Source organism: Ambystoma mexicanum, chromosome 11, assembly GCF_040938575.1.
Source record: "Ambystoma mexicanum isolate Mex_15411 chromosome 11, UKY_AmexF1_1, whole genome shotgun sequence".
Classification (NCBI taxonomy): domain Eukaryota; kingdom Metazoa; phylum Chordata; class Amphibia; order Caudata; family Ambystomatidae; genus Ambystoma; species Ambystoma mexicanum.
Window position 1 is genome coordinate 1,098,390,483 of NC_090934.1, and position 26,734 is coordinate 1,098,417,216.

The 26,734-nt window shown below is 46.5% G+C and overlaps 1 protein-coding gene across 4 annotated transcripts in view; it reads right to left on the bottom strand.

Annotated features, from left to right (window-relative positions):
* MYO1E (myosin IE) overlaps positions 1 to 26,734 on the bottom strand; it is a 933,795-nt gene that overhangs the window by 684,296 nt on the left and 222,765 nt on the right. For all 4 annotated transcript variants that reach the window (XM_069624389.1, XM_069624388.1, XM_069624387.1 and 1 more), the window contains exon 2: positions 20,627 to 20,770. In XM_069624389.1, coding sequence (XP_069480490.1) covers positions 20,627 to 20,770 — 144 coding nt within the window. The remainder of the gene's footprint in view (positions 1 to 20,626; positions 20,771 to 26,734) is intronic.

Genomic DNA, 26,734 nt, shown 5'->3' on the forward strand with positions numbered 1-26,734 from the left:
TAAGTAGAGAATGAACATCAGGGGTGTTATGTGGCCATGTAAGACCTCTAAGAGTCTGGTGTGAGTGGTCAGAAATGTGAGGCTGACTACTTTGTAGCGATTTTTCAAAAGATGCCATTTTATTAAGTAAAAGGTTGGATACACAACTCCCCCTATCTCTACCCTGAAGAGAATTTGACTGCCTAAAATAAACTAAAGCAAACACTCTAACAAAGTCCCTCACACTTATAAATACAATAACTCAATGAATTAATGCATGCCGTTCAAAGGCAACAAAAATAACATATTGAGTTCATAATATGACAACACTCTCTCCTTATAATCTGGGTGAATTGCCCTTCCCCAAATTCAAGCAGGATTTTGCTCCATGGTTCCAAAAAGAAATCATGAAATCCTGGTTTTTAACAAAGTTCCAACACAGTTCTTAGTGATTCCAACTTTACAATAGAAGGTTCCAACACTTGAGTGATTCAACAAAGAAAATGGAAGGTTCTTTCTTTTCTCTGAGCAAATAACCTCTTCACGTAGCGAATATCTTCTTAGTTTGTCAATAGCACAAATAATTGTCTTTGTCAGGATGATTTGCCACAACCGAGTATTTCTGAAGAAATATCACTCCTCTACAGCAGTTTTATCAGTTCGTACTTCAGCACCACAAACAAAATAAATTGTCTTCGACATCACCAATTTATAACACTTCTTCGACGTCTACCTGTTTTACTCCCACGCACAGCCTCGGCAAAGCAGGTCTTCAGAGGGCAAGCTTCCCTCTTGCACTCTTCCCACTGGGCAACCTCTGCACTTAAGGCTTCTAGAGGCACAGACCCCCTCGGGACCAGCTACTGCTTCTTGCATGACAGTGGTCCCGGCATCTTCTCCCTCCTCCAGTTTCTGTGTAATCTGCACACATGAATGACACTGCTCTTCCTGCTTGCTCTGCTCGCCAATGCCCTGCACCTAAGGAGGGCTTAGCTTTCAAGCCTCACAGTCTCCCTCAGATGTGGGTCCTTTCTATTAACGATCTAACCACTCCTGCAGCATTGTTCCTCTTTAGGCCTCTTCTTCATCCCGGTACTTCAGGAATTATGGGAGTTGAAGTCCCTAATGGCAAAGTTAGTTTTTTTCACTTCTTCTATTTTGTAATAAGCCATTAGGAGGTTGGAGTTTCAAGGAAAATTGAACAAGGGGTCTCCCATTCCTCTTGATCTGCATCCCCCTTCATGTGAACTCCCTACAGAACAGCGCCCCCAGGGTCGGGATCAGAAAGTGTCAGCCTTTCCCTGGCCACATGAGATGGGTCCCAAGACAGGTTTTCTGGGGGAATCATTGTTGATTCATCACACTAGACAAAGACATCAGCATAAACTGTTTTTTTTCAACATATGCTTATTGGCATTTTGTAAGGCGAACAGCAACAATCAACTTTAAAAAAATCAAAATAACAAGGTAACGCCCCCACCCCCCTTTCCCTCCAACTCCCTCCCTCTCCCCCCGATCCTGGAGCTTGATATACTGTCTTTCTCGTATGCATTGTATCCCTTATGGCACTTTGGAGTCTTAGCCTCCTCCTTACTTTCCACGTTGAGGAAGTCATTCATCTCTATCTTTTCCCTATCCTGGATCAGATTGCTCTTGCGGAGCGATGATTCCCAGGAGGGTTACTGCCTTGGGGCACCATGCTCTATTCATCCCTCCTCCAAGGAATGACGGAGGAGCGGACCAGTCTGTGGTAAATTTCATATGATCCCCCTGTATTGAATGCGTGAGCCACTCCATAGCAACCACAGACCACATTTTGGCGACCCATTCATGTTCTTAGGGGGCGGTGTTTTCGACTTCCACCTACGAGCCACCACCATTACCGCCGACATCATGATTAATACATATATTTTACGGAGTGATTTTGTATGTATTTCAACCAGAGCCCCGTTCATGCATAGCATATCCCGTCCCCTGTTTTCCCCACCCACTTTCCCCATGACTTGTGTTATAGCTTGGTGTATGTATCTCCAATATGCATCTAGCTTCGGCCATTCCCATCAGATGTGGGCCCATGTACCTGCTCCTCCAGACTCTCTCCGGCACTTTGGGGAGGAATTTGGGTACATTTTATGGTGTTTGACCGGGGTTAAGTGCCATTGGAACATTATTTTTAGCCATGCTTCCCGGACTTGTAGAGACCTGGTGAGTTTAGGGATCTGATTCCAGAGCTTTTGCCATTCCTGGTCCCCTGTGATCATGCCCGTGTCTGCCTCCCACTTGCACATATATAATCTGTGTGGTGCTTTTTCCCCTTCCTTGATATATTTGTATATGGAGGCTATCAGGCCTTTGTCTCCGGAGTGGGTGTCTAGATATTTTTCGAAGAGGGTCAGGGTCCGCGATCCTGCTTTTTTCAAATCTGGGTGAGATAACCAGTGCAGCAGCTGAATGTATCCATACCTATGTGTCTCCTCCAGTCCAAATTCCATTTTGCATCGCTCAAATTCCTTGACCTTGCCTCCCTCAAACATGTCTCACACTCTACGACATCCCCCTTGATACCATCGGTCAAAAACCAAGCTATCACAGCCCGGGGTGAACTGGGGATTTTCGAATAAAATGTGGTATATGGAGATGGGAACGTAGTAAACTGGGCCCATGCCACTGCGGCGTCCCAGGGCTATCCCACCATCAACACAATTTTACTGGCATACATTTGGGGAGTTCTGTTTGATCTTGGTTTCCATAGCATTTCCTCTAATTGTCCTGCGACCACCGCCCTATCCATTCTCCGCCATATTTTATCCCTGTCATCTTTTTGCCAGTCTCTAAGGATTATAATTTGAGCCGCTATATAATATGCCCTAAAATCCAGCTCCCCCACACCTCCACGCGAGGTAGACGCTTTCATGAGATATGCAGAGATTCTTGGATGTTTATGGTTCCAGATGAATCTATTAGTGGTGTTCTGCAGGATTCTAAAGAAGGTACATGGTACGTATACCGGGAGGGCGGTAAATAGATATAGCAGCCTCAGCAGTATCGCCATTTTTAAGGCGTTTACCCTTTCAAGCCACGAGATAGTGAGCGGTCCCCAGTCAATCAGCTTAGATTTAATCTTTTCCAGCAACGGCGGATAGTTTGCCTGGTAAATTTCCTCTACGGTTTTAGTTAAATACACCCCCAGGTATTTGATCTTTGTATTGGCCCACCTAAAGGCATGTGTGGCCTTAATTAGCTGTTCAGTGGGGCTGTGCAGGTTAAGGCTGAGCAGTTCTGATTTGTTAGCATTGATTTTTAAGCCGGCTACTCGCCCAAACTGTGCTATCTCATCGCTGACTCTCAAGGATTGTTCGGGACACATAAGGGTAAATATTAGGTCATCGGTGAAGGCGGCTACCTTGTGTTCCTGTCCCCCGAATGGTATGCCTATTATGGAATCTGCTGCTCTCACCGCCGCAAAAAATGGTTCAAGATGCAGAGCATATAGTAGCGGGGATAGGGGGCACCCCTGCTTGGTGCCCCTCTCTTCCTTGACCGGGTCAGACAGCTGTCCATTAACTATCAATCGAAGTGTCGGGGTTTGATAGTTGGCCTTGATCCTATCGATGTATTTTGGACTGAACCCCATCTTAACCATTGCGGCGAATAGGTAGCTCCATTCCACCTGATCGAATGTCTTTTTTCGGCATCGATCGCCAATAGTAGAGCCGGGACCTCCTTCCGCTGTGTCTTTTCTATTAGGTGGATTATCCTTCGTACATTATCCACCGTTTGTCTACCCTTAATAAATCCAGCCTGGTCAGGTTTTACCAACTTGGGCATGATCGTATCTAACCTGGAGGCCAGGACCTTAGCATGAATTTTAGCGTCCACATTTATCAACGCTATCGGTCGATATGAGCCGCACAACTCCGGATCCTTTCCCTCTCTGTGAATGAGTATGACCTTTGCATAAACTGTTTTTATGGTCAACACAAATAAAAATGATAGCCCATCCGTAGCTTCAGTAACGCAAAGTTAATCAATGTCTTCCCTTCCTGCCCATATGAGTGTTTATTCAAAAGGCTGTTCTTCAACAGTTCCTAATAGTATCTGTAGTTTTATGTCCACGATCAAGGAAAGCAATGCCATGCCAGCCCTTTTCTCCCCAGTCTTTGAGGGGCCTATCACATACCTTCCCTTGTGACCAGATGTCCACCTTCAGATCCTTCCATTTGTTTATCTTGAAAATTCATTGCAGTTCTGCGGTTTCATGTGCCACTGGTATTAACTTGCGTAGAGGCTGGATTGCATTTTAGAAAAACCCATCTGCCCTTTTGTAATTGACTTGAGAACGTCCCAGCACATGTGGCGGCAGACCTTAATGCGTAGGTAGAACTTGGTCTTTTTGCTGTAAATTGTTAGCACTTGTGAAGCACAGACTCTTTGTAGTGGGTGCTCGGCAATTATGTTTTAATTCCGCAAAATACAGTGTGCTTGGCACAAGCGAGAAAAATATATTTCTGGGTTTCTTCTGCTCTTAATTGTTGCTGCACAGAGTCCAGATCCTCCCCAAAATGCCAGGAATTTTGGACATGCGCAAGTCACAGTTCATGGCTTGCTGGAGGGGGATAAGGGGAGGGGACGGGGGGGGATCCCGATATCCGCACCCAGACTTACATTCCACTGGGTCAGGGAGGCACCAGGCCCGCTCTGTAAGCGCACTGGAAGCCCTCAAAAGAAGGCAAGGGACTAGGTTACAGGCAGTATAAAAACATGTTCTGCATTACAGGTACACTAGGGATGCAGTGACGGACTTCCTCAGTCCTTCTTTTATGTCTATGCACATGCATTCCCCTTCCGTAATTAGACTCGTTGAGGAGAAGCGGGCACTCTGCACAACTTTCTGATCTTAGTACACGTCGCACATACCCAGTGTGCACTGGGACTGGGAGGAGTTGTGGTTTTATCCGGAAGCATGCAGTGACGCCATGCAGTTTCTACAGAGTCTCCACTCCTATCTGTAAAGAGGAGGGCTTAATCGACATGATGGGATCCACCGAGGTAAACCGGACAAATACCAAACATAACAGCACTTTAGTAAAAGTACTCGTGGAGCAGGGGGAAGAAGTAAATGTGCACGGCGCTCAACATCATTCAATGCACTCAGGTCTTGGCCAGTGGGGATTTTCTGGTCAGCTCTGCTGAAGAGTCTTACATGAACATTAGTGGCCTCCTGTGGTATCTAATGTCCATTTATGCAATATGGTGTGTCAGGAGGCCTATGCAGGATGCAAAGTAGGCTAAACTCAGGAAGGAGCATTCATAAATATTCAATGATATATAAATCACCCAATCTGGGGTGAAGATAAAAACTAAAAAAAGAAACAAGCCCTGCACAGTGGGTTTGTGACATCTCTCCTCCCAGTGCCGTTGTGGGTTTCCCAGGGGTTATCAAACCCTTTCTTCCAGACTCATTCCTCAAATATAAAAACCTCCCTTTGGTCAACCCAACTTCCTTGCATCTTCCTGTCCTTTCTGGATATGGGGCTGCCCTCCTGCTTCCCCTCAGTTGTTCTTTTCATTGCCTCCAGCTTCTCCTTCTCCACTGTTACAACAACTGTCTCCTCTGATACCACCACTTCCCCCCTACTCCATAACAATCTCCTCTGTTATTACTATCTCCGACTCTGATGTTACCACCTCCTCCTCTGACACTTCCACCTCCTCAGCTGTCTTCTCCCCTTTTGCCTCCAGCATCCCCAAACACTCCTTATATTTTAATCCAACACTGCCTCGACGCTTGCCACAACCTTCCCAAGCAAGCAGCCCTGAGCAACTGGAGCTGGCCGCTTTTATATGCGGACCTCTCCTCCCTTTGGGTGGGACTTTTAGTGATGGTCTGCACTTGTGGCTTGTAATTGGGCGAGGGTTGCGATTGGCTGCTGTCCCTGAATGCACCCAAGGCTTTCCTGGGCTCAAGGGGCATGACCAAATGTATAATTGATCTGTCTACCATCTTGGAAGCAAGCTTTCCTCCTTTGACCTTCTTGGTGCTGCTTGTGGTGTGCTGAGATCTTTGGTGTTTTCAGTGTATAACTTTGATACTGGAAATACTCTGGGTCAGCTGTCAGAACACAGTGGGCCTTATCACGAGGTTGGAGGTACCCTTGCCGGTAAGAGCGGCAAGGCTGCCTCCATACCGGCATGAAAGCCTGGCACCCGCGAATGGGCAATTACCGGGGTATTCCGACCCCGCCGGACCCGGTTATTGCCCTTTCGCTGGTACCTGTGCCGGTAGATCCCCATTCCCATTTCAGCCTCATAGGGCTCAATGGGAATGGGGATGTCTGTAGCACCGGCACCGTTAATAACGGTGCCGGTGCTACAGGCATGCTGTGCTTGTGGGTGTCTTTCATTCCTCCAGGGCAGACCTGGTGGAATGAAAGGCACCCACGGCACAATTCGGAGTTTGCCGGTCTGTTTACCTCGAAATGAGGCCCATTGTTTCTATATTACATTGGGCGCAAGGCGAAATATTGCATCATCGGTGCGAGAATCTCTTGCTGGGGAACAATGCTTCTGAACCCGCTAATCCAGCTCTGAACTCTCAACATTCCTAGAGTCGCTGGCATTGTGCCCGTGAAACCGCAGATTTCATTGCAAGGTCCGTGCACCCTGTGAAATGACACCTTTGATGTGCTGTGTGAGGCAACTGTATCAAAATACTAACTACCATCACCCAATGACGATAATTCTTTTGCTCTCAATTTGAGAGTTACCAGTATTGCCCTGCAAGGGTTAGCACAGATTTTCAGTAATGTTAAAGCGTGTTGGGCTTGTCTGTCCTAGTGGGCTGTTGAGAGGTGGAAGAGTAAGGGAGTCCGGACTTACAAGACTGGCCAGCGGTGGGCTACTGTGATTGCTCTCTGCCATATCCCACCCCGCTGAAATGTTTGATCAGCTCCAGCTATGCCTTGAGGAGATCAAGTCATGAATAACTAATAACAAACTTCAGTTTAATTCAGCAAAACCTGAAATTATGCTCCTGGGTCCAAAACATCTGCTAAATGATCCTACACGCCACCTTTCTCCTTCATCACTGTTTGGTCTTCCAACAATGTTCTCTACGAAGGTCAAAAGTCTTGGAACAACTTGGGATTCCGAATTAACACTCACCAAACAAATAAACATGGCCGTAACATCATTCTTCTACTATGCATTACCTTGCCTTTCCTTCCAAAATCAGATCATGCTACCATGCAGTTAGGCAGAATCCTGTGCAGTTCCCTTGGGGAACACTGCAAAAACATTAAGACTACAGGAGCAGCAGTAAACCCAATTGGTTGCAGTCCGCACCACCCAGATTTACCTGGTAGCTGTGGCTGAGCAGTCAGACTTCTCTCAAGAAGAGTAGGGCAGTATGCAGAGTATACACAATAGGGCCAAAACACAGTAGAGCAAACAAACACTGACCAGAGCTTTGTATAAAAAGTATATAGTTGTTTATTTAAAACACACTTTAGGTAATACACTAGCACTCTCAATGAAAAGTAATCTAAAACACAGTCAGGTAAGTATACAAACCTCTCTTGATAACTATCAGACAAGTCAGGGTTAAAGCACAACTATTTGTTAAGACAGAAGTGAGCGCTTAACATAGATGGCACTCCAATAGTTTAGGTTAAAAAGGGAGAGCAAAGGCAGAGCATAAAATAAAACAGTTCCCAACACTTTTAAGAGTTCAGAGCAAGGGGAGAAAGGCAGGATATACTGTAGAGCCAAAGTTCATAGGCCAGGCCCACTTTAAATGGAGCAAAGAGAAATGTGCCCAGGATCACACGGTTTAAAGTGCACTGGAAGTCTTTGCAGAGTGTTCAAAAGAGGTGGGGTGAGTCAAAAGATATAGTTAGAAGGCCTGGAGCCAACTCAGTTTAGAAGCCAAGGATTTAAGGGTCACCTTTAGCAATCTGTAGAAAGGAGAGGCCAGGCAGGACACAGTACCTTAAGAGAAAGTAAGCTCCAGCGGGGGCAGTTGTTCCTGGCAGTGGTTGAGGTTTGAGGTTCCGACCAGGGGAAGAGAAGATCTCGTCGAGGAGGAAACGTGGAGTCGTTGCACTGCACAGGGATGAAACCAGCCACAGAGTTCCCGATTAAAAGGTGCAGTCCTTTTATTCATGGTCAAAAGTGGTGAGCTTGGCTATCCGGCCGCTGGGGTGCTTGGCATGGCTGATTCGACCAACGGCCGTCTTTGGAAGGCGAAAAGGGTGAACTGGTTGGTCCCACCAGCTCAGAGGAAGAAGACTCATCCTGCAGAAGATCTTCTCTTGTCGTCGGGAAAGTGGTGAGGTAGCTGCAGCAGGGCTTCACCGGTGGTGTCGTCGTTGCAGGTGTCTCAGCTTCGTCCCTCTTCGGATTCTTAGGTCCTGTGGCGACTTCTGAAGTTCCACTCCCAAAGGCCCTGCTTTTATGCAGAAAACCCCCCATTCATCAGCCTAGCTGTCGATCACACATGCTAAGTGGTGAGCCGGGTGGCTCACCACTGGGCCAATCAGAGTAGAGTGCGACTTGGGTTGCTAAGGCAACGCAGTCCAGGGTGCCTTTTCCCCCCTCCATCCCTCCTATGGAACCCAGACAGAGTGGCACCACTTGGAGGGCTTCTGTGGAGAAGCCCGCCAAAATAGTGGAACAAAGGTCTCGACCTTGCTCAGAGTTACAGAGATGGACACAAACGCCATTTTAGAATCGAGTTCTGGCAAAAAGACCCAACCGGCGATTTAATATTAAATAAATAAACCGGAGGTATCTTTAACATTGCACCAGAAAGTGGTGCGTTTAAAATCCCATAGAGAATATTCCGGTCGAATATCTCGCGTGGTAACCACTGCCACCAGCCAGAAACTCGACGAGGGCGGACGGGACAGTGCCCCCTTGAAAACAGACCCTGGGGCAATCGAATTACCCCTACCAGTACTTCCACAATATGATGGTTTGTACTGGTTCTGTTCACAATTTTGGACTAGTAAAGCCAATGGTGACTTTACATGCCCTGGGAGACATTAGTCAGTCCCAGGGTATGGAGTCTATGTTTGGGGGTCACTGGGACACCCCTGTGGTACTGCACTGAGGGTGCTGTGTACCACACATACAGAAAAACAGATGATACCCCATGGAGTAAAAAGGAACCCCATAGCCCATAAGCACATAACAAGTCAAAGACATACCTCAAATCATGCCTAAGAGTGGGAGTAAAAGAGTCTCACTCTTAGCAGGAGAAAAAACAAACCCCAAAAATCCAGCAAGGCTGCTGGGGGACTCACTAGGTTTGGGAAATTAGCCTTATAAGAGAATTCTCCCTAACACATGGTTGTTTAACCCTCGGTTGGACTACGCCAACACATAACTGATAACCGCCATATCACACCACCATGCTTACTCTCTCCTACACACCAACACTCATCTAGAACACAGCGATACTATGACACATTCGGTATAGCTGTTCTCATACTAACACCCGCCGCATACTCCCCATCATCCTGAATAAACATCAGCTGAACACACCGCTAGCTTAAGCGTCTCCTCAGGCCTAACGCAGCCACAAATCAGTCTGGGCGTCATCCCCCCAGAATGAACACATATGCCTGACCTCCCAACGGCTACACCTACCACTAAGAAGCAGCTAACACGCAACTGCCACATCGGCTGCACACATAGCCGGTGCATACACGCACCTTATGACCCTTTCCCTCTCTACTGACTTCCAAGGGTGTTCAACCTACCAGCGCTTTGAGATCATACCAATGATACATAAGGCGCTATATAAATGCCAAGTAACATAACATAACATAACATAACATAACATAACATAACATAACATAACATAACTATATATAGGCCTGCCAGATACCCTCATCTACCACCAGCAATTAGTGCAAAATCATCTTATTTTCATCTACCAAGATATTCCTCCATTTCCGGACCCAGACGCTCCCTTCACTGGCCGTCAACCAGCAGACTAAATTTAAGATTCTCTTTCTCGTTTACAAATGCTTTCACGGTTTAGCACCTCAGTATATTGCACAAAAAATGTATGGGTATCATCCCTCATGCCCTCTTTGGTCGGCTCAGCATCATCTACTGGTTATCCCTCACTACTCGATGGGACAGACGTTTTTCTGTGTCTGGCTCTCTCCTTTGGAACAATTTGCCACTTAAAGTCCATTCCTCCCATTCCCTGTTAGTTCTCAGCAAAACATTGATTGTTTTATTTACTTCCCTTTTCTCCTCATTTCTCTAGTCAGCCCAGTTCTTTGATGCATCACCTGCACCCAGATGCAGAAGACATCTGCTCCATACACTTTCAATGTTTTTCGCGTTACACATTCTCAAGTCAAATCATATGACAGAGACCAAGGTAAGATGACTGGGCGTGGGGGTCCTTTCCATACCACCTCTAGGCCCAACACACACTAGTTTCCAGATCTAGGCGGGGTACTTCATCACACTGTATGTTTTTATGGTACAGAAATCTGGTACTGAAGGCCTAGCTCACCATAAAATAAAATTGTTGCAAATAAAACACAGTGGGCCTCATTCCGACGTCGGCGGTAACCCACCGGTGCCACCGGCAGGTTGCTGCCGACCCGGAAACACTGATTCCGCCACCTGACTTCCCAGAGCCACCAGGACATTACAAGTCCCGGCGGAACGGGAAGTCAGGCGGCAGATTCGGTAACTCTCCATTCCCATGGAGTCCCTGGGGGTGGGGTGACGGAAGCACTGGCACCATTGCTGGCGACTCTGCCTTCTGGGGCCGAAGTGCCCGACAGCGTCAGACCTGCCGGACGCTACGGCCCCTGCAGGTAGACTCGGAGTGTGGCGGTCCATAAACAAGGGTGTCGGTGAGCTTCCTGGCACTCTTGTTTCCGGACCGCCACACTCGGAATGAGGCCCAGCGTTTCGTGTTAGAAGAATCTATGGCACACAGCTCACACAAGCAATATTTTAGTTCCTTTCTGATTGACTTTACATTTTTCAATAGTGGGCAAGGATTATATTTTTAAAGGTCACCAGTACATTCACATCTCTCTTTTGAACACGTCTGGAAGCTATGCTGCTGACCACGTTGTGGCAAAAACTCAAGTAAACTCCTTACGGACAAAATGACTTCCACTAAACAGACGCATGCAATATCTTTCTGGCAGCCATTAATCTTTTGGATTTCTATAGTTCAACGGTTGCAAAGCTTTCATTGAGGTGTAGCCTCAGCCTCACTACGAATATGGGAGGGTCTCGCTGTTGGCGGAACAAGTGATATTTAGAGAGAAGTAGAATGTTGAAAAACTGATTCTGCGAGGTTGTGCTGATTCAAGGGAGCAGTGGGGATTAGCTCTGTCCGCAAAACAAAATGACTAAGAATGTGTGGGAGGTTCCTTCTGCATTTGGCCTTTCAAAGAGAGTTGAGAAAGTTATTTTATGCAGAAAGAATCAACAGCAAGGTACTCAGCAGCCTTCGGGTCAACAAAGGGCGGTGCTGTGTTACCGGCAGGGCATGCCTGGAAAGGGTATATGCGCACATTATTGCGGTAAGGTGCTGCAAGTCTTGCTAGGAGGAAATTATTGCATATCTTATTGATATGAAAAATAAGATAACTGACAGTGTACTACCTAAAGGCCACAAAATGCTAGAACACCAGGTCTCTCAACCACCATCACAAGTGTGTTGGTTCAAATGATCTTATGAAGCCAACGCAAATACAATTCTGGGGGCGGAAGTGCTATCCATGGGCAGAGGTCTAGGGGGAAAACGGGAGCTTTGTATCCACGAGGGGAGTCTGACTTAGAAACCGGTAGATTAATATCGACTGTAGTGGGTCTGAAGAAGGAGTCAAACACATAGTGAACATTCTGATCTTCTTTTATTTAAATAATTAGGAAATGGCCCCCCTGTCGCGGTAGGGGGATTCCCTACCTATCGAAATTAAACTGAAGGTGCACGTCTGTCATCCTGAAGTCCAAACTCAAAAATTTCCTCAGTCCAAACCTAAATCTACCTGACACTACCACTTACAGGAACAAGTAAAAGTGGCTAAAAGAAGGTTTCTCTTCTGGATGTCTCCTCTTGGCCATTTGGCTTTAGGCTTTCTCTCAGGATTTTCTTGTTATACACCAATCTTCAGTATGTAAATGTCTCTCTTTTAGAAAATCTGTTCCTTTTGGTCACTTCTTCTGATTCTTTTCTCAGATTTTATTCATGAGCTCTTGGAGCTCCTCACAACTGTTCAAAGATCTTGTCTTCCTGGCAATATGACACTTACCAATGGTTTCTTTAAGTTATTCTCTTAGACACCTAACCTTTATTTTAGGTTGTTCCCTTGTTTTATTAGGGTTGAAAGTTCCCCACTCTTGGTGTCTTTTAAATCCACTCTTTCTCTCCTTGCTTGGTTCACTCTGCGCTTTAAGCTCATTACACTTTCACTCATTTCTCATTAAGTGGTCTACCCTCTCTTCAAAAATGATCTCTCGTGGAATTATTTCTTGTGGGTTTCTCTGTCTCACCTGGGATATTTGTTTCCACTTTCTTAACGATTCACAGTCATCTCTATTCTTCAGATGTTCCAGTAGTTCCTCAGATATCAAACTATATTGGCTTAATGTTCTGTTATTGCACTTGTCGCAATCACAGTCCCTTCTGTTTATTGCTTCTTGCTCGGTGGGCACCGCCCGCTTCTACAGTTCACCCCGTACCTTTGTTTGCCATGGGGAGCCCCGCTAGGCTTGGCGCTCGCTTGTGTACGTTGGTCTGCTTTCTCGCTTATTCCTTTCGAGCTTCACGCACGTACCGTTTTCAGCGTCTCTGCAACTGGCTGCATTCAGCAAACGATGGCAGGCGGGCTCTGTCAACAATCCCTGTCGTCCAGGTTACAGAGTTGTTAACCGGGTGCCTGGCCCACCACTGTACTTCCATGGTCACACCACCATGTCGTACAGTTCCTTGATCTCGTCCTGATAATGGCTTTGCCGTTGTGTGCTTTGCCGGGCCTCAGACGACTGTGCTTGGTGTTTTGGGCCTCTTGCAGTTCTGCAGGTTCAGCGGTTCAACTCTTCTCCGCCTCTCCATGGCGTTCTGACATCATGAGTTTCCCCTGCACACCGTTCTCTCTTCCTCCTCTCTGGTCTACTCATGCCACTTTCATATGATGCTTGCTTCCACACTACTTTTGTCTCGTTCTCTGCCATTATCGCTTACAGCAATTAGGGCACTTTATCATGTTGAGGGAAATGATATGTAGTCTTGATGAAGACATTAGATCAGGGAGTGGGCATCCCATTTTCCCCTTCAGTTGATGTACCTTTAACTTTACACCCCTGTTACTCAATATTGCATGTTCATATAATTCAAAGGTTCTGTCACTATATTATGCAGTGTTTAAATAACCATATTTTGAAAATTTGTTTCAAACTCTTGACCCACATAGTGGACCCATCCAGTTTAGACCAAAAAAAGCATATAAAGAGCGTCAAACCTTTGATCGGAGTTAAGAAAAAGCCATTTGAATGCAGCATAGTTTCCTTCATTCAACAGTAAGGAACTGCAGCGTTTTTTGCTCATTTTTTAAAATCCTTTCAAATAAGTGTGCCCTCCACCAGGAAAACAGGTCGCCATGCCACCATTGTGTGTCTAACACTCTAAAAAGTGTGGTCTGCTGCTGGGAAACAATGGCTCCATTTAGCCTCAGATGATATCTGCCCGCCATGGTACGGATTAACACGTATTGGCCATGTTAACAATTGATTGATTCATACGCTGATCTCCACAAGAACAAGTGAGAATGCTTGCGATTTAATAGGGTTGCAAATAAATGATGTAAGGGTCTGAAATGTAATGTGTGCTGAGGGCACTGGGTTTTTCTTCAAAATACACCCACCATAATTTAGCTGTTGTTTGTAAAACATGCCCCAACGCCCCAACCAAAAGACTGTCATACTATACTACAGTGATCATCCCTAATAAGGGAGGAACCAGGTATGTAGGTGTCTGCAGTCATGAGAAATGTCTTTCTTGGGTTAATTAAGCTATGTATAAAGTAGCACTGCCCTGTAAGACAAAGGACATTTTCTGGAGCAAACGGCTTGCTTTTGAGCTAATTTGCATACCCACAATGCCTTGCTGATGTGGCTGTGAACTGGGGGTTTGCTCCCAGCAATGGCATTCTGGAATGTGTGACATGCCTCAAATGGAATATTCCACTTACTATCATTAGGCAGATGATTAGGTTTCAGAGAGAGAAGGGACCTGAACATAAAACAAGGACTAAACAGGAAGTTGAGCTGTTCCTGTGGGAGCATTGATTGGAAGTCAGGTGCAGAGAAACAGCTATGCAATATCATTCGAAAAGGCAGGTGTCTACAATTCCAGGACACCTGCGATTGCTGGGGTAGTTTACACTTACAGGACACCCTTGAATAGGAGTGGTGACAATTCCTAGAACCCAGTGAGGGGTTGTGGGATTTACAATTAAAGGACCATGACGACTGGGGACATGTCTGCACTTACAGGACTCCAGGCATTAGTTAAGGTGTGTGCAATTATAGGGCCCAGTGATAAGGTGGGGATTGCAATTAAAGGGATAAGGGGAGGTATGTACAATGTACAGGTTCCAACTGATTGGGTGTGTGTATACAATTAAAGTGTCCACCTGTTTATGGGAGGTGTGTACAATTAAAAGGCACCAGTGATTATTTTGTTTTTTAGTATTTATTCATTAATGTATATGCAGGAGGAGCAATGCTTTTTTGATCACAAAAGAACATACAATAGATAAGAAATAAGATTTGATGGGAAGCAGTGAGCTTCTTACAATGGGGTGAGTTTGAGGGACACTCTTATCAGGTTGTGGAGGGGAGTTAATGGAACAGTCACTGGGCACAATACATAAGTGGACATACATAGATTAAGGACAACCAACATTGGACATTTTTAAGTGCAGGTAAGTGGTACAGCCAGCTGTGCTTGGGATACAACCATGATAGGTGAAGTGCTCGAGTGGAGGCAGAGTAAGTGAGGGACAGAGGCAGGTTAAAGGTGAGGGAAAAATGTTAGCTAGCAGGCAGATGAGGGTTAGGTTAAGAGGGTAACTCAGAGGCGAGGAGGTGGGCTTTTAGATTGGTTTTGAACAAATCTGTGTGGACTGTTTCTCGGCTGTCTGGGGGAAGAGAATTCCATGCAAGTGGAGCAAGAAGACAGAAAGAGCGGAATCGAGGAGAAGCACAGGCAGGGCGAGGAGCCACAAGGGTTGTCGAGGAGGCAGAGTGGAAAGGACAAGAAGGCTTGTAGAGTTGGATAGAGGAGGATAGGTACAGTGGTACATTCACATGGATAGATCTGTGAACCAGAGAAGAATTTAAATCTGGCTCTGTTTTGCATTATCAGCCATCCAGCCTGGTGATGGTACAAGGAAGTAGGTGTGAAGTGAGGGAGTCCAAAGAGACTCCTGGTAGGGAAGTTAATGACCTTGTCACAAGGAAAGAAAGCAAAGTTGGGGAGACCAAAGAGGATGGCCCTGTTTAGAGAAGACAAGAGTGGTTAAGAGATGCTCAACGTTGTTGAAATAAAGGAGGTGCCTGATTTTGCTAATATTTAGGAGGTTGAGGCGAGCTGCTGTTCCAGTTTTGAAAATGAAAGTAGAGAAGGTGTGAGAAGGGTCACAGATGACGCTGAGGTTTCTAGCTGAAGGAGAGATGGGGAAAGTGTCAGGTGGGAACTGGATAGGCAGAGGAAGAGATATGCGTGAGTTTTTGACATGGAAGAAGGGCACCTCTGTTTCGGTAGAGTTTGACATCAGAGAGTGCAAAGCCATAAAATATTTAATGGCAGAGAGAGAGTTTGAAATTTAAATAGAGAGATCAGGGAGAGTTCAGGAAAAAGAAGAAGATTTGGATGTTGTCTGCGAAGAGTTGGTACGAGAACCCAAAGGAGGAGATTAGTGCTCCAAGAGCAGAGGTGTAGAGTGTAAAGAGGAGCGGACTCAAGACAGAGGCTTGTGGAACACCAACAGTTAGAGGAGTGAGTTGAAAGGGTAGGCAAGGTAGAATTCAATCCAGGCAAAGGCTTGATTGCAAATCCCAAGAAGAAAGAGAATATTAAGGAGATCAGAGTGATCAGCAGTGTCAAATGCAGCAGACAGGTTAACGAGAATTAAGATAGGGCACAGGTTGGAGTGCTTAGTAGAGGTGATTAAGGTGGACACATTCATGAGAGCAGTTTCCGTAGAGTGACAGGAGTGGAAACCTGCTTGCAGGGGGTCTCAGAGGTTGTGGATGTCTAAGAAATTGGTAAGACCATTTAAAACAACCCTTCCAAGCACTTTAGAGTAGTGCGGTGGGAGAGACACAGGGCAAAATTTAGCCAACAGGTTCGGGTTAGTCCCTTGCTTTTTTAGGAGAGGGATGACTGTGGCTGTTTTGAAAACAGAGGGAAAGCAAGTGGAGTAGAAGGGTAGATTGAAGAGTTCAGCAAGGTGAGAGGCCACTAAAGGGGCAATAGACTTGACTAGCTGAGGATCAAGGGGGTCTGATGGGGCAACAGAGGGGTTAGCCTTCATCGGTAGACATAGCACTTCATCAGTATTAGTGTGACTAAAGTGGGAGATAGAGGCAGAGGATGATGGTAGGCAGAGTGTAAAATGTAGGAGGGTGTGAGAAAGGTTAGGAGAGAGTCTCTAATTTTGGAAATGTGTGCAGCAAAGTACTCAGCTAGGTCATCAGCTGTGAGAGTGGAGTTGATAGCCATAGATTTAGGAGGAGTGAGGAGTGAGTTTAGGGTGCCCTGTAGCCAGCAAGGATGGCTGGGGTGAGAGGTAATGAGGGTTAGGTAGAATTCCCTTTTTTCTTCATCAAGAGTGCACTTGAGAGAGTTCAGGGCAGGGAGGTACAGTTGCAGGTCCTCATGTGAGTGGGAACACCTCCATTTGCGCAGCAGCCAACATGTGTCTGTGCAGAGAGAGCATATCAATGGGGTGACCCATGGCTGAGGATGCTGAGACTTAGGGGTGAAACTAAGCAGTGGGAAGTGAGAGGAGAAGGAGTCGTATAGTATGGATTGGAAGCTGGATAAGGCAGTGTGGGTGTAAGAGGCATTGGTGTTAAGGAAGAGAGTGAGATCGGAGATAAGGAGGGAATGGCAGGTTTACATTTCCTTTTAGTGATAGGTGAAGCAAGTGCTGAGAAAAAGTGAGGAAAGGTCAGAGGGTGGAAAGGAGATGGTGGTGGAAACAATTGAGTGATTAGATATGGATGTTGTGATACTAGTATTAGTGGCTGAGAGAGCAGTGGATATGAATAAGAGATCCAAAGAGTTACCCCCTGTCTGGGTAGATTATGGATAGAGTGGAGAGCACGATAACTAAGAAAAGACTTAAGTTCAGACTTCTGAGAAGTGGTTGGAGAGGGAAGGTTAAAGTCATCTTTAGTGGAAAGAGAATCAAGGAGTTGCCCAAGATCATCAAAGAAGAGTCCAGTGGGAGCAGGAGGGCAACAGATGGTGATGATGTGAACCGAGTGAGGCAGAGCAATAGTACAGATGCTGAATTCAAAAGAGGTCGGAGAAGACGTGGCATTGGAGATATGTGAGGCCTTGAGGCGGGTAGAGAGTAGGTGTCCGACGCTTCCACTTCTACCAGTCAGTCGAGGAGAGTGAATGAAGAATAGTTTGGAGTTGTGTAGGGCTGCCATAATGGCAGTGGCAGATGGAGAAATCCAGGTTTCAGTGATAGCAAGAAGGTCCAGGGGAGAAGAGCTCAAGGGAAAGTAGTCAGTGATAAAAGAGGTTGTGTTGCATACAGACTGAGCATTCCAGATTGCAATGTTCCATTGATATGGTAAGGAAGAATAGAGAAGATGAGTCTCAGACGAAGAGAGGTGAGGTGGATAGGTGTTAGCGGATGTATGGTTAGCTCATCTGCTTTGTTTGTTGGAAGGAGGTGCAAGAGAGATAGAGTACTGGGAGTTTCGAGTTGTGAGTTTTATAATAGGGATAGGAAAGGAGGAAGTTCTAGCGTGATTGGAGAAAGCGTAGAGAGAGGTGAGTATGAGGAGAAGAATGAGTTAATGCATTATAGGTGAGTAGCACAGTGTGGAGAGACAGTACAGTAATTCGGAGTGTTTCTGGTACTCACAGGTATAATAGGGAGAAAGGCAAAGGGGCTCAAAGGCAAAGATTTTGGTCAATGGCTGTTCTTCAACCTTCACTGTACCACCCTTAACTTGGACTTATCCTGGCGGGAGGCCACTAGGAAATTCAGAAGGGATGACACACGCTCTTGTCACCTGATCGCCTAGTCTATCAGTGGGTGGTCTCTCTGATATTTATTGCCCCTGGTGTTGCTGGGATGAGGCAATTTCTTCTTGATTGGTCTTCCCAGAGGAGCCTCTTGTGGCCTTTGGCTGGAGATAGGGTTGATCCAAGATGGCCCCAGGAAGTGATGCCACCAATCCAAGATGGCCACAGGAAGTCATGTCACCAATCCAAGATGGCCGCTGGAAATTATGTCAGTCACCATTACAGGATGGCCTTTGGCAGTGAAGTTCCAGACAGAAAGTGAAGCCAGATCAGGTGATGAGGGTACAATTAGATGGCCACAGTGATTAGGGGAGGTGCATGCAATTACAGGTCCACTGTGATTTGGGGAGGTATGTACAATTACAGGGTCATATTGATTAGGGGAGGTGTATGCAATTACAGGGCCATAGTGATTCGAGGTGGTGTGTACAGTTACAGGGCTACAGTGATAAGGGGAGGTGTGTACACATACAGGGCCACCGTGATTAGTAGATGTGTGAACAATTACAGGGCCACAGAGATTAGGGGAGGTGTGTACAATTAGAGAGTGCCAGTAACTGAGTGGTGTACATCTACCTGAGCCCAGTGATTATGAGAGATGTGCAATTTATAGGATCCCGGTCATTAGGAAAAGGGAGGTGTGTACAATTGAAGGACCGTCTGATGGGAAGAAGCACAGAATTCCTAAAAGCACGTTGGTCACCATCATTTCATCATGGAAAAGACTCTTAAGTAAGGGCTTTTAATATGCAAGTTTATGTTGTTCAATTGCTTGACCACTTTCTTGTGATCTACTATTAACATTTGTGGTTGACATGCTTCTGGTGCAGATGATTAAAAAACACTAAATTAGGACTTTGGAATAAAACACAGGAATGTCAGGAAGGATTCTGGGAAGGAGAGGTCCAACAAAAAGCAGCAACAATTCCTGCAACTATAAGCCCGTCAGTAATACCATGGCATCGCTACAGTAGCTCCATGAACTTGATCATATTATGCTAGCTAGCAGTCCTGACACGCAACCATTCAATAGTGTTTCCCATGCTTACTAAGTGACGCCAAGTCATGATTGAGTGTGTCTTTAGGCCCCCTAGATATCCCACCTATGAAATATGGTTTTCAAGGGTATTTGGGGCCCTTGGTAATCCCAGATTACTTTTGATCCTCTGCCCCAAAACAGACACTGCGGTGCGCTGATGCTTACTATGATTATGGTCTAAACCTTCGCCCTTTCTTGCATTTCAGCCTAAATACAACTCTTATCCTGGGTGAGCAGTCAAATTGGCTGTTTGGTGCACTTACGGCCAGACAAATATATTTTCACCTGGTACGCTATGGAGTGGCAGGCTAAAGCTAGGCTGGGGAGGAGGCGGAGTAATGTGGTCTCCCGCTGCAAGGCCTCTGGGTAAACTGGATTATCTGGGATCTACTCCACAACACTGCAAAAGCTATTAGAGCGATACGCTGAGACCCTCCGACACTGCGCTCATTAGGATCTGCAAAAGGCTAGTCCTGATCTGACAAGTGCCCTCCATCCCCAAGTCTCTGCAAATTGCAGTAGATTGCCCGTAGAGGCGGGGGGCCAGGCCGAATTTGCAAAGGAACCTTTCCCCATGCAACTAATGTCTGGGTTGGTGAGCAGCGTGGAGCTAGGTGCACATGCAAAGCTGTACCAGCCTCTCAATAGTGGCCAGAAAATACTGTCAAGCAGGAATTTAGGATACCGTCTGGTAGCGGTGCACTGCGTGCTGGGTGGAAAGGACAGCGCCAATCAGCTTAGCCTGTTACACTGCTTGAGCATTTAGAATGAGATTACTTTGAACACTCACTCTATGCCTAAATTCAATGCCCAGGTAGTGAAAACGACTTCCCAGCAAGTATAAGACTCATTATAATAATACCCCAGATAACACTGCATGTTTGCATCTCCCTTATGTCTTAAATACATTTCAAGCGTCTGTGCGAAGTGTGGCATGCACAGAGGGGCTAGCCCGATGGCCATGCGTGTAGAGGACTACATTTAGATTGGTTAGAGTCCAGAAGTGCACCTCATGGAACTGTGACGTGACTATAGCGTACATTCCTATGTATCTGCTGTAGCTAGAGCACATAGACTTAGCAACAGGGTGGTTTCTGGTTGTTGTGGTGGCGGTGCATGAAGTGTCTATGCAACCGGTATTGAAATAACATCAGCTCAAGACAAAATATCACATGCTTATGACTTTCAGAGGAATTGGTTGCAGCAAAACACAATTGATCGTTATACTCCCTTTAGTGCCATAGATCTATTGAGGCCAGGCATTGGCCACCATGAAAGGATACAAAAATGTAATCGTCCATGTAGCGCTTCTTCAGGTTTTCCACAATGGCATCTTCTGTGATTTTGGAAAGCAAGACCATGTCGTCCACTCCGCTGTGCTTGACATTGTGGCTCTGCCAGTGGTACCGGTAGTGTCCTTTGCTGCCCTGTAGGTTGGGGAGACACAATAGAGACGCTAAAAGTGGATACGTTGCAAAGGTTCCAAGCAGCATAAAGAAATCATTTTAGCCCTGGCTAAGGAGTGGCTCAGCTCTATGTTGCTAGATGTTGTTCATGTAACAATGTAGGAAGAGAGCAGACCCTGCCAGCTGCCTTCTAGCTGTGTTTTTCTGTTCATTGGTTGTGTCAGTCTGCAGTATGTGCTTTGTGATGGCTAGGGGCAGGGCCGGCCTTAGAGGCAGCAATGCGCTGAGCTAATTGGCACACACCCCCCACTGCGCACCACTGGTCGACAGGGGGAGAGGCAGGGCGCGGAAAGGGCAGGAGCGCCACATTTGTTTTGTCCCTCACTGCTCCGGCGCCTCGCAGGGGGTTAATCACTGGAATAGGACGCTCATGCAGCATCCAATTGTTATTAAATGCGCCCCACCGCCGCGGGTGTATTTAATAACAAAGGGGCGCCTGCCGCACATTTTCTCACTACGCCAGCTCGGGGTAGCCCTTAAAAGACTCCATAGACCTGGCGTGGCGGGGGGCTAATGGCGCCCCGGGCGGTCGCCCGGCCCGCCCTTCCCTAAGGCCAGCTCTGGCTAGGCATAGCGGAGCATGCATACGACATTGTGTCTGTGTGTCTATCGCCTAAAACAGCCTCCACAAGCACATTAGCGGCTACATTTGCAAGAACGTTGGCGTGTATGTTGGGATACAACTTTGAAGGCAGATGAGGCACAGCAAGCAAATGTGGCATGCCCACTGCTCTGCCTGTCACAACACAAGCGGTACGTTGTCCACAGCTTTGCCTTTGCTCTTGCACTGTGAATGCTGTGACCATCTCTAAAAACCAATGCAGCCAAAACAATAGAAACGCTCATGTTGCCACAATTATTTAAAAGTGCACTTATTTCTCCTGTGCATTGTATGCACAGCCCCTTTAACAATACTGTCCTTTGCAAAACATACCTTACACAATCACAATCTTAATCAGAGGATTGTCTTATTGCTCACACAAAAGCATATCTGTTGGTTTTGTCAATGCTTGCTTGAGGAAGCACTGGACCGACTCAGCCATCCATCATTAAACATGTTTACTTTGCAGGGCCTTTGACATCTTCAGGAATTCATTCCAAACTGAGATCTGAAAGTCCCACAAGGCCACTCATTTGGTAGAGTGATCATCAGTTTCAAGTCATAGGGCCTCATTACGACCCAGGCGCTGGACCATGGTGCTATTAGCACCATGGTCCATGCCGGTCTCCGGCATGGTGGATGGCGGAATTACCGCCCCCATCACAAGGTTGGCGGGGGCGGTGATTCCCCATTCACCATTTGCCCTTCCCCATTCCCATTTTGCCCCATAGGGCATAATGGGGATGGGGAAGGCGCTAATTACGGCACCGTAAATTACGGTTGCCGTAATTAGCTCCAAGGTCCCTTAGCGGGTTGGATTTTAACGCCTGCAAAAAGCAGGCGTTAAAGCCTCCAACCCGCTAAGGGACCTTGTAATCAGGCGCTAATGGTTTAACGGCGCCGATGCTCTTTACGGCGCCGTTAAACCATTAGCGCCAGGGTCGTAATGAGGCCCATAGTCTGCCTATCAGAAGAGGCTGGGTTTCATCAGGGAATACATATGGGTTCTCAGCCAGGGCTTTTCTTTCCTCTCTCAAGAGTTTGTCACATTAATTCTTGATTAGGATCTATATATATTTAACCCCATCATCTTTTATGTCCAACTTAACATGCAGTCATCTTAGATGAACCTCCTACCATGCAAGATCCAACCACTCCTACAAACCATCCGTTGAGCCGGACTGACGAGAGCCCTGCCTACTCTGACACATCAACTATTGCAATATTATATTCTCAAGTCTCCCTAAAAACTCACACATTGGGCCCCATTACGAGTTTGCCAGCCCGGTAACAACGGTACCGGTAAGGTTGCCAGTACCGTTGTTACTGGACCGGCAAACTACAAGGTCTGCTCGCGGGTGCCTTTTCGCCCCCGCCAGGTCTGACCTGGCGGGCGGAGCGGCATCCGCGAGCAGACCATGTCGGATGCACCGGCACCATTCATGAATGGTGCCGGTGCATCCAACCTCCCCATTCCCATCTGAGCCCTAGGGGGCTGAAATGGGAATGGGGAGTAATGCATTCCGACGCCTGGCAACGGGGAAACACAGGGTCCGCCAGGGTTGTAATGGCCCTGTATTTCCCCATTGCCAGGCCGGGAAGGCTACCGCCGAACTTGTAATGAGGCCCATAGGACAAACCAGGGGCCAGACTGGGTCAGTTCTTAAATTAGCGTTATCTTCAAAGTTCACAGGTGGCTCCTATCTCTGCATCATGAACAAGCTTACTGGAGCAAAGTCCAGATTATCTCCAGAAGCCCTCCCTCTACTACATGACCAGCAGGCACATCACGCTGGCAACAATGTACCCAATCTACCAATCCAAACTCAGGAGGCAAACACATAGGGCACAGGTCGATCAGAGCAGAATGTGTCCAAGTTCTAGATGTCTTGCTCCAAATGCTGAGAACAGAACCAAACCATTTGCTATTCAGAAGATCTTTGGAAGTAAAATTACTGAAGACCCAGATACAAGGTTGTGAAACCAGCCAGAGGACTAGGAAGGGCATGAACAAGGAATGCTGAAAAAGCAGTTTGTGGAGAGCTCTGACCAAATGAATACAGAGAAACAAGACCATGGAGAGACCGGACCACGTGATTCCCGAGTACGAGGTTGCACACGGATCTACTCATCTGAAGGCTGAGGACCAGGTTGGGGTGAGGCCTAATCAAGTGAATGCTTATAAATCAAGGTGAAGAAGAGACTTATCTGGTAAAGGAGATTAGAGACTGTGGATAAAATGAACAGTGAAGCGAGGAGTGCCAGCACAAGATGGATGATTGCGAGCGAGAGGCTGAGGTGTAGCCGAAAGAGCCTGAAAAACCGAGACCCGGGAGAGAGTGAAAACAGGAAGACCAAAGGAGGGTCCAGATTGAGTAAACCCTGCAAGAGCCTTTCCAGGAAATGCTCCTTTATTTTTAGTTCTAGAATAGGGCTGGACATTATAGTATAGGTTTTGTGATTTCTTCTTTTGGCCAAATCTTGGAACATTTGTGTTGGAGCATATGGATTTAACCAGGCAAAGGACTTGATAAGCATAATTTAGAAATGTCTGTTGGCCACATCACTGGACATTGTTTTGTAGAATTAGGGGTTCCTGGAGGCACACTCTTGTAAAATTAGGTTTGAACGTATGCTTGGAGGAACTCCTTTGAAGTTGTTGTATTCTGGTTAAATAGCCATGTTTAATGACCCATCTGAAACTCTTGTTGTTAGGTACTTCCTCATCATATGTAGAGATTCCTGTAGTTAATATAGGCGATTGGTCCAAACCCTTGCCTAACTTGACACTTAAAGAAAACATTTATTCGCTCATCTATGTTGGTGTCACGCATCACAGTTGAACGTCACCACAAGGCAATTAATACTAGCTTAGTGTTTCAGTGCATCTATAGCCAAGTGCTCAGGAGTGGCACAAGGATGGATATAAAAATTGGATATAACACCATAAGTTCATAAGCAAATCTCAATTGTGCTTTTGAGAAAAATATAGAAAAGTGTCCAATTCCCTCAGACACCGAGCAGTTACTGAACTAAACTCTCAAACAGGTTTGTGAGCTCATTTCACCAGGGGTATGGCTACTTCTACAGCCCTTCAAAGGGGTGTTCCTATTAGAAATACCTGTGAAGCGGCAACGTGGTCTTCCATCCACTCGTTTAGTAAACATTATTGCCTAGATTCTTCCCATAGTCAGGATGGGTTTTTTGGCAAGGCAGTTCTTTGCTCGGCCCATGAAAATGTATAAACTGTAATTCTACACCCTCCTCCAAACATAATACTGCTTTGGGAATCTGTCGAAGATGAGGAATAGGTGGGAGGACACAATCCATTCGAAGAACAAGTTACATACCCCTGGTAACGTTCTTTTGACTGGATGTTCCTCCCACGTATTCCTCATCGCCCTCCCAACCTACCCCTCAGTAGAATTTCCTGTGCTATTACAGCTTCTGTTCCAACAAAGCTGAGTACGGTCACGCCCATATTTACGGTTATCTCTGCTGCAAAAGGGGAAAAAACAGAATGTGGCCAACGGGCGCTGCGTGTGCTATATATGCCCTTTGATGACATCACCCTCGACGGAGGCCTTTGAGGGACATCGACTCGACGCCATTGACGCACAGCGCCCTGTATCGAAAAAGTTTTTCAAAGCAGCTGAAGCTGGACATAACATAGTATCTGGTTCAGAGATAACCCCATTTATCATGAGTGCTATGCAATGCTTTAATGCACTATTAGTTTCCAGCCTACAATCTACCGGAAAGTCAGCTCTGCACTTCCAAATAGCACTCTACAAGTATGCTGAGGAGATATTAGCATGTGTGTAAGAGGCACCGGCCAATCAGGCGGCTAGGAACACAGACTGAATCCGGCAGTACAGGTGCACATTGCATCCCTGCCACCGGCGCATCACCTGGGGACCACCATCTTATTTTAGGACCTTTGCCCTTAGAGGCGTCACTGCACTTCCCCCATCCCGCATTTAAGAAGCCCTCCCACCGAGCGCAACTTATGGTTGCAAGCCATGTAAGCATTAAACCGATTCACGACTGGGCTCCGTTTACTATTTCCAGCAGTAGCCATCTTACAGTTTTTTAAATTGTAATTATTTCTAACGCGTTTAATACCCAGAGTTTTCTAAGTATGGACCCGGGGATCTAACCTCTATTGCTCCATGTCATCTTGCTTCCAAGGCGAGCACGTAGCCCCTGAGCTATCCTCCTGAGAAGGGAAATCGTTGTGCAAATACAATTTCGCTTTTCTTTTTAACCCGATTTTTTCTCAGGGTGCTGATAGCCTTGATAGCTAGGTTTAGGAATGTCCGGGCCAGTAGTTCCACTGATATCTTGGTGAGGTGGCTAAAGGGCCATTACCGGCCTGGTAAGACATACCGTGTCCAATAACGCTATGATACAAGTTACTGACTCGCTCGACTGCAGCGCCTCCAAATAAAATTCATGGTGAAGTAAACGGGATACTTCTGGTATAGGAGTGTCGTGCCAGAGGTGTTCATCTTTTGTACACTTTATAATGTGGCTAACCTCAGAAGGGCTATAGCTATCTGCTTGGGAGAGCTACTCAGGCTTTTGTTCCTCCCCACCACCTCTACAGAAGCTTCCATGGATTTAGGTCATAGCCTGTAACACCATGTTCTCCTAGGCCTCCCCACCCCATGTCTCAGACTGCGACTGCTAATTCTTCGGCTTCAGACCGGTCCACCTTTTGAGCTGGCAAGGCAGATGAAAAAAATTGGATTTTGATTCTGTGGGTAAGTGGGCCATTGACGCGGGGGCTGGCAAGTGAGAGAACTGGTTCGGTGACGGACCTGGGACTCATTTTCCCCATGGGAATGTTTGCCTCATGCACTATGCCTATTCTCTTGAGGGGCTTGATAGCCTCCTGTTCCTTCTGGCAGTGCCTGCCTAATTGCATGTTGTGTTCTTTTTTTCTCGTAGGAGCGGTGTCATGCACCGTTTTGGTAGCTGGCCTCATAGGCGCTCTCAGAAATAGCTCTTCCGCCTCACTGTCGCATGAGCCCGTCCCCAAAGTATTATTCCAGCAACTATTGTGAGAAGAACTGGGTTGCTGATGGCAGCACGCTCACCAATTATGTTTTTCTGCAAGCATCTCTTCCTTAGAAAAAAAATCCCCCTGGGGTATGAGGCGCAAATCTTACATTGGATGGCATTTCGCTAGGCAGAACATTCATTGTAGGCATTTGCAAAAAGAACATTTGATTTGCGGACCTTGCTAACGGAAGACCAATCTCTTCAACTAGGATGCAAATTAACCACTTATCCACATTTGGCAGCTCACGCCCTTAATA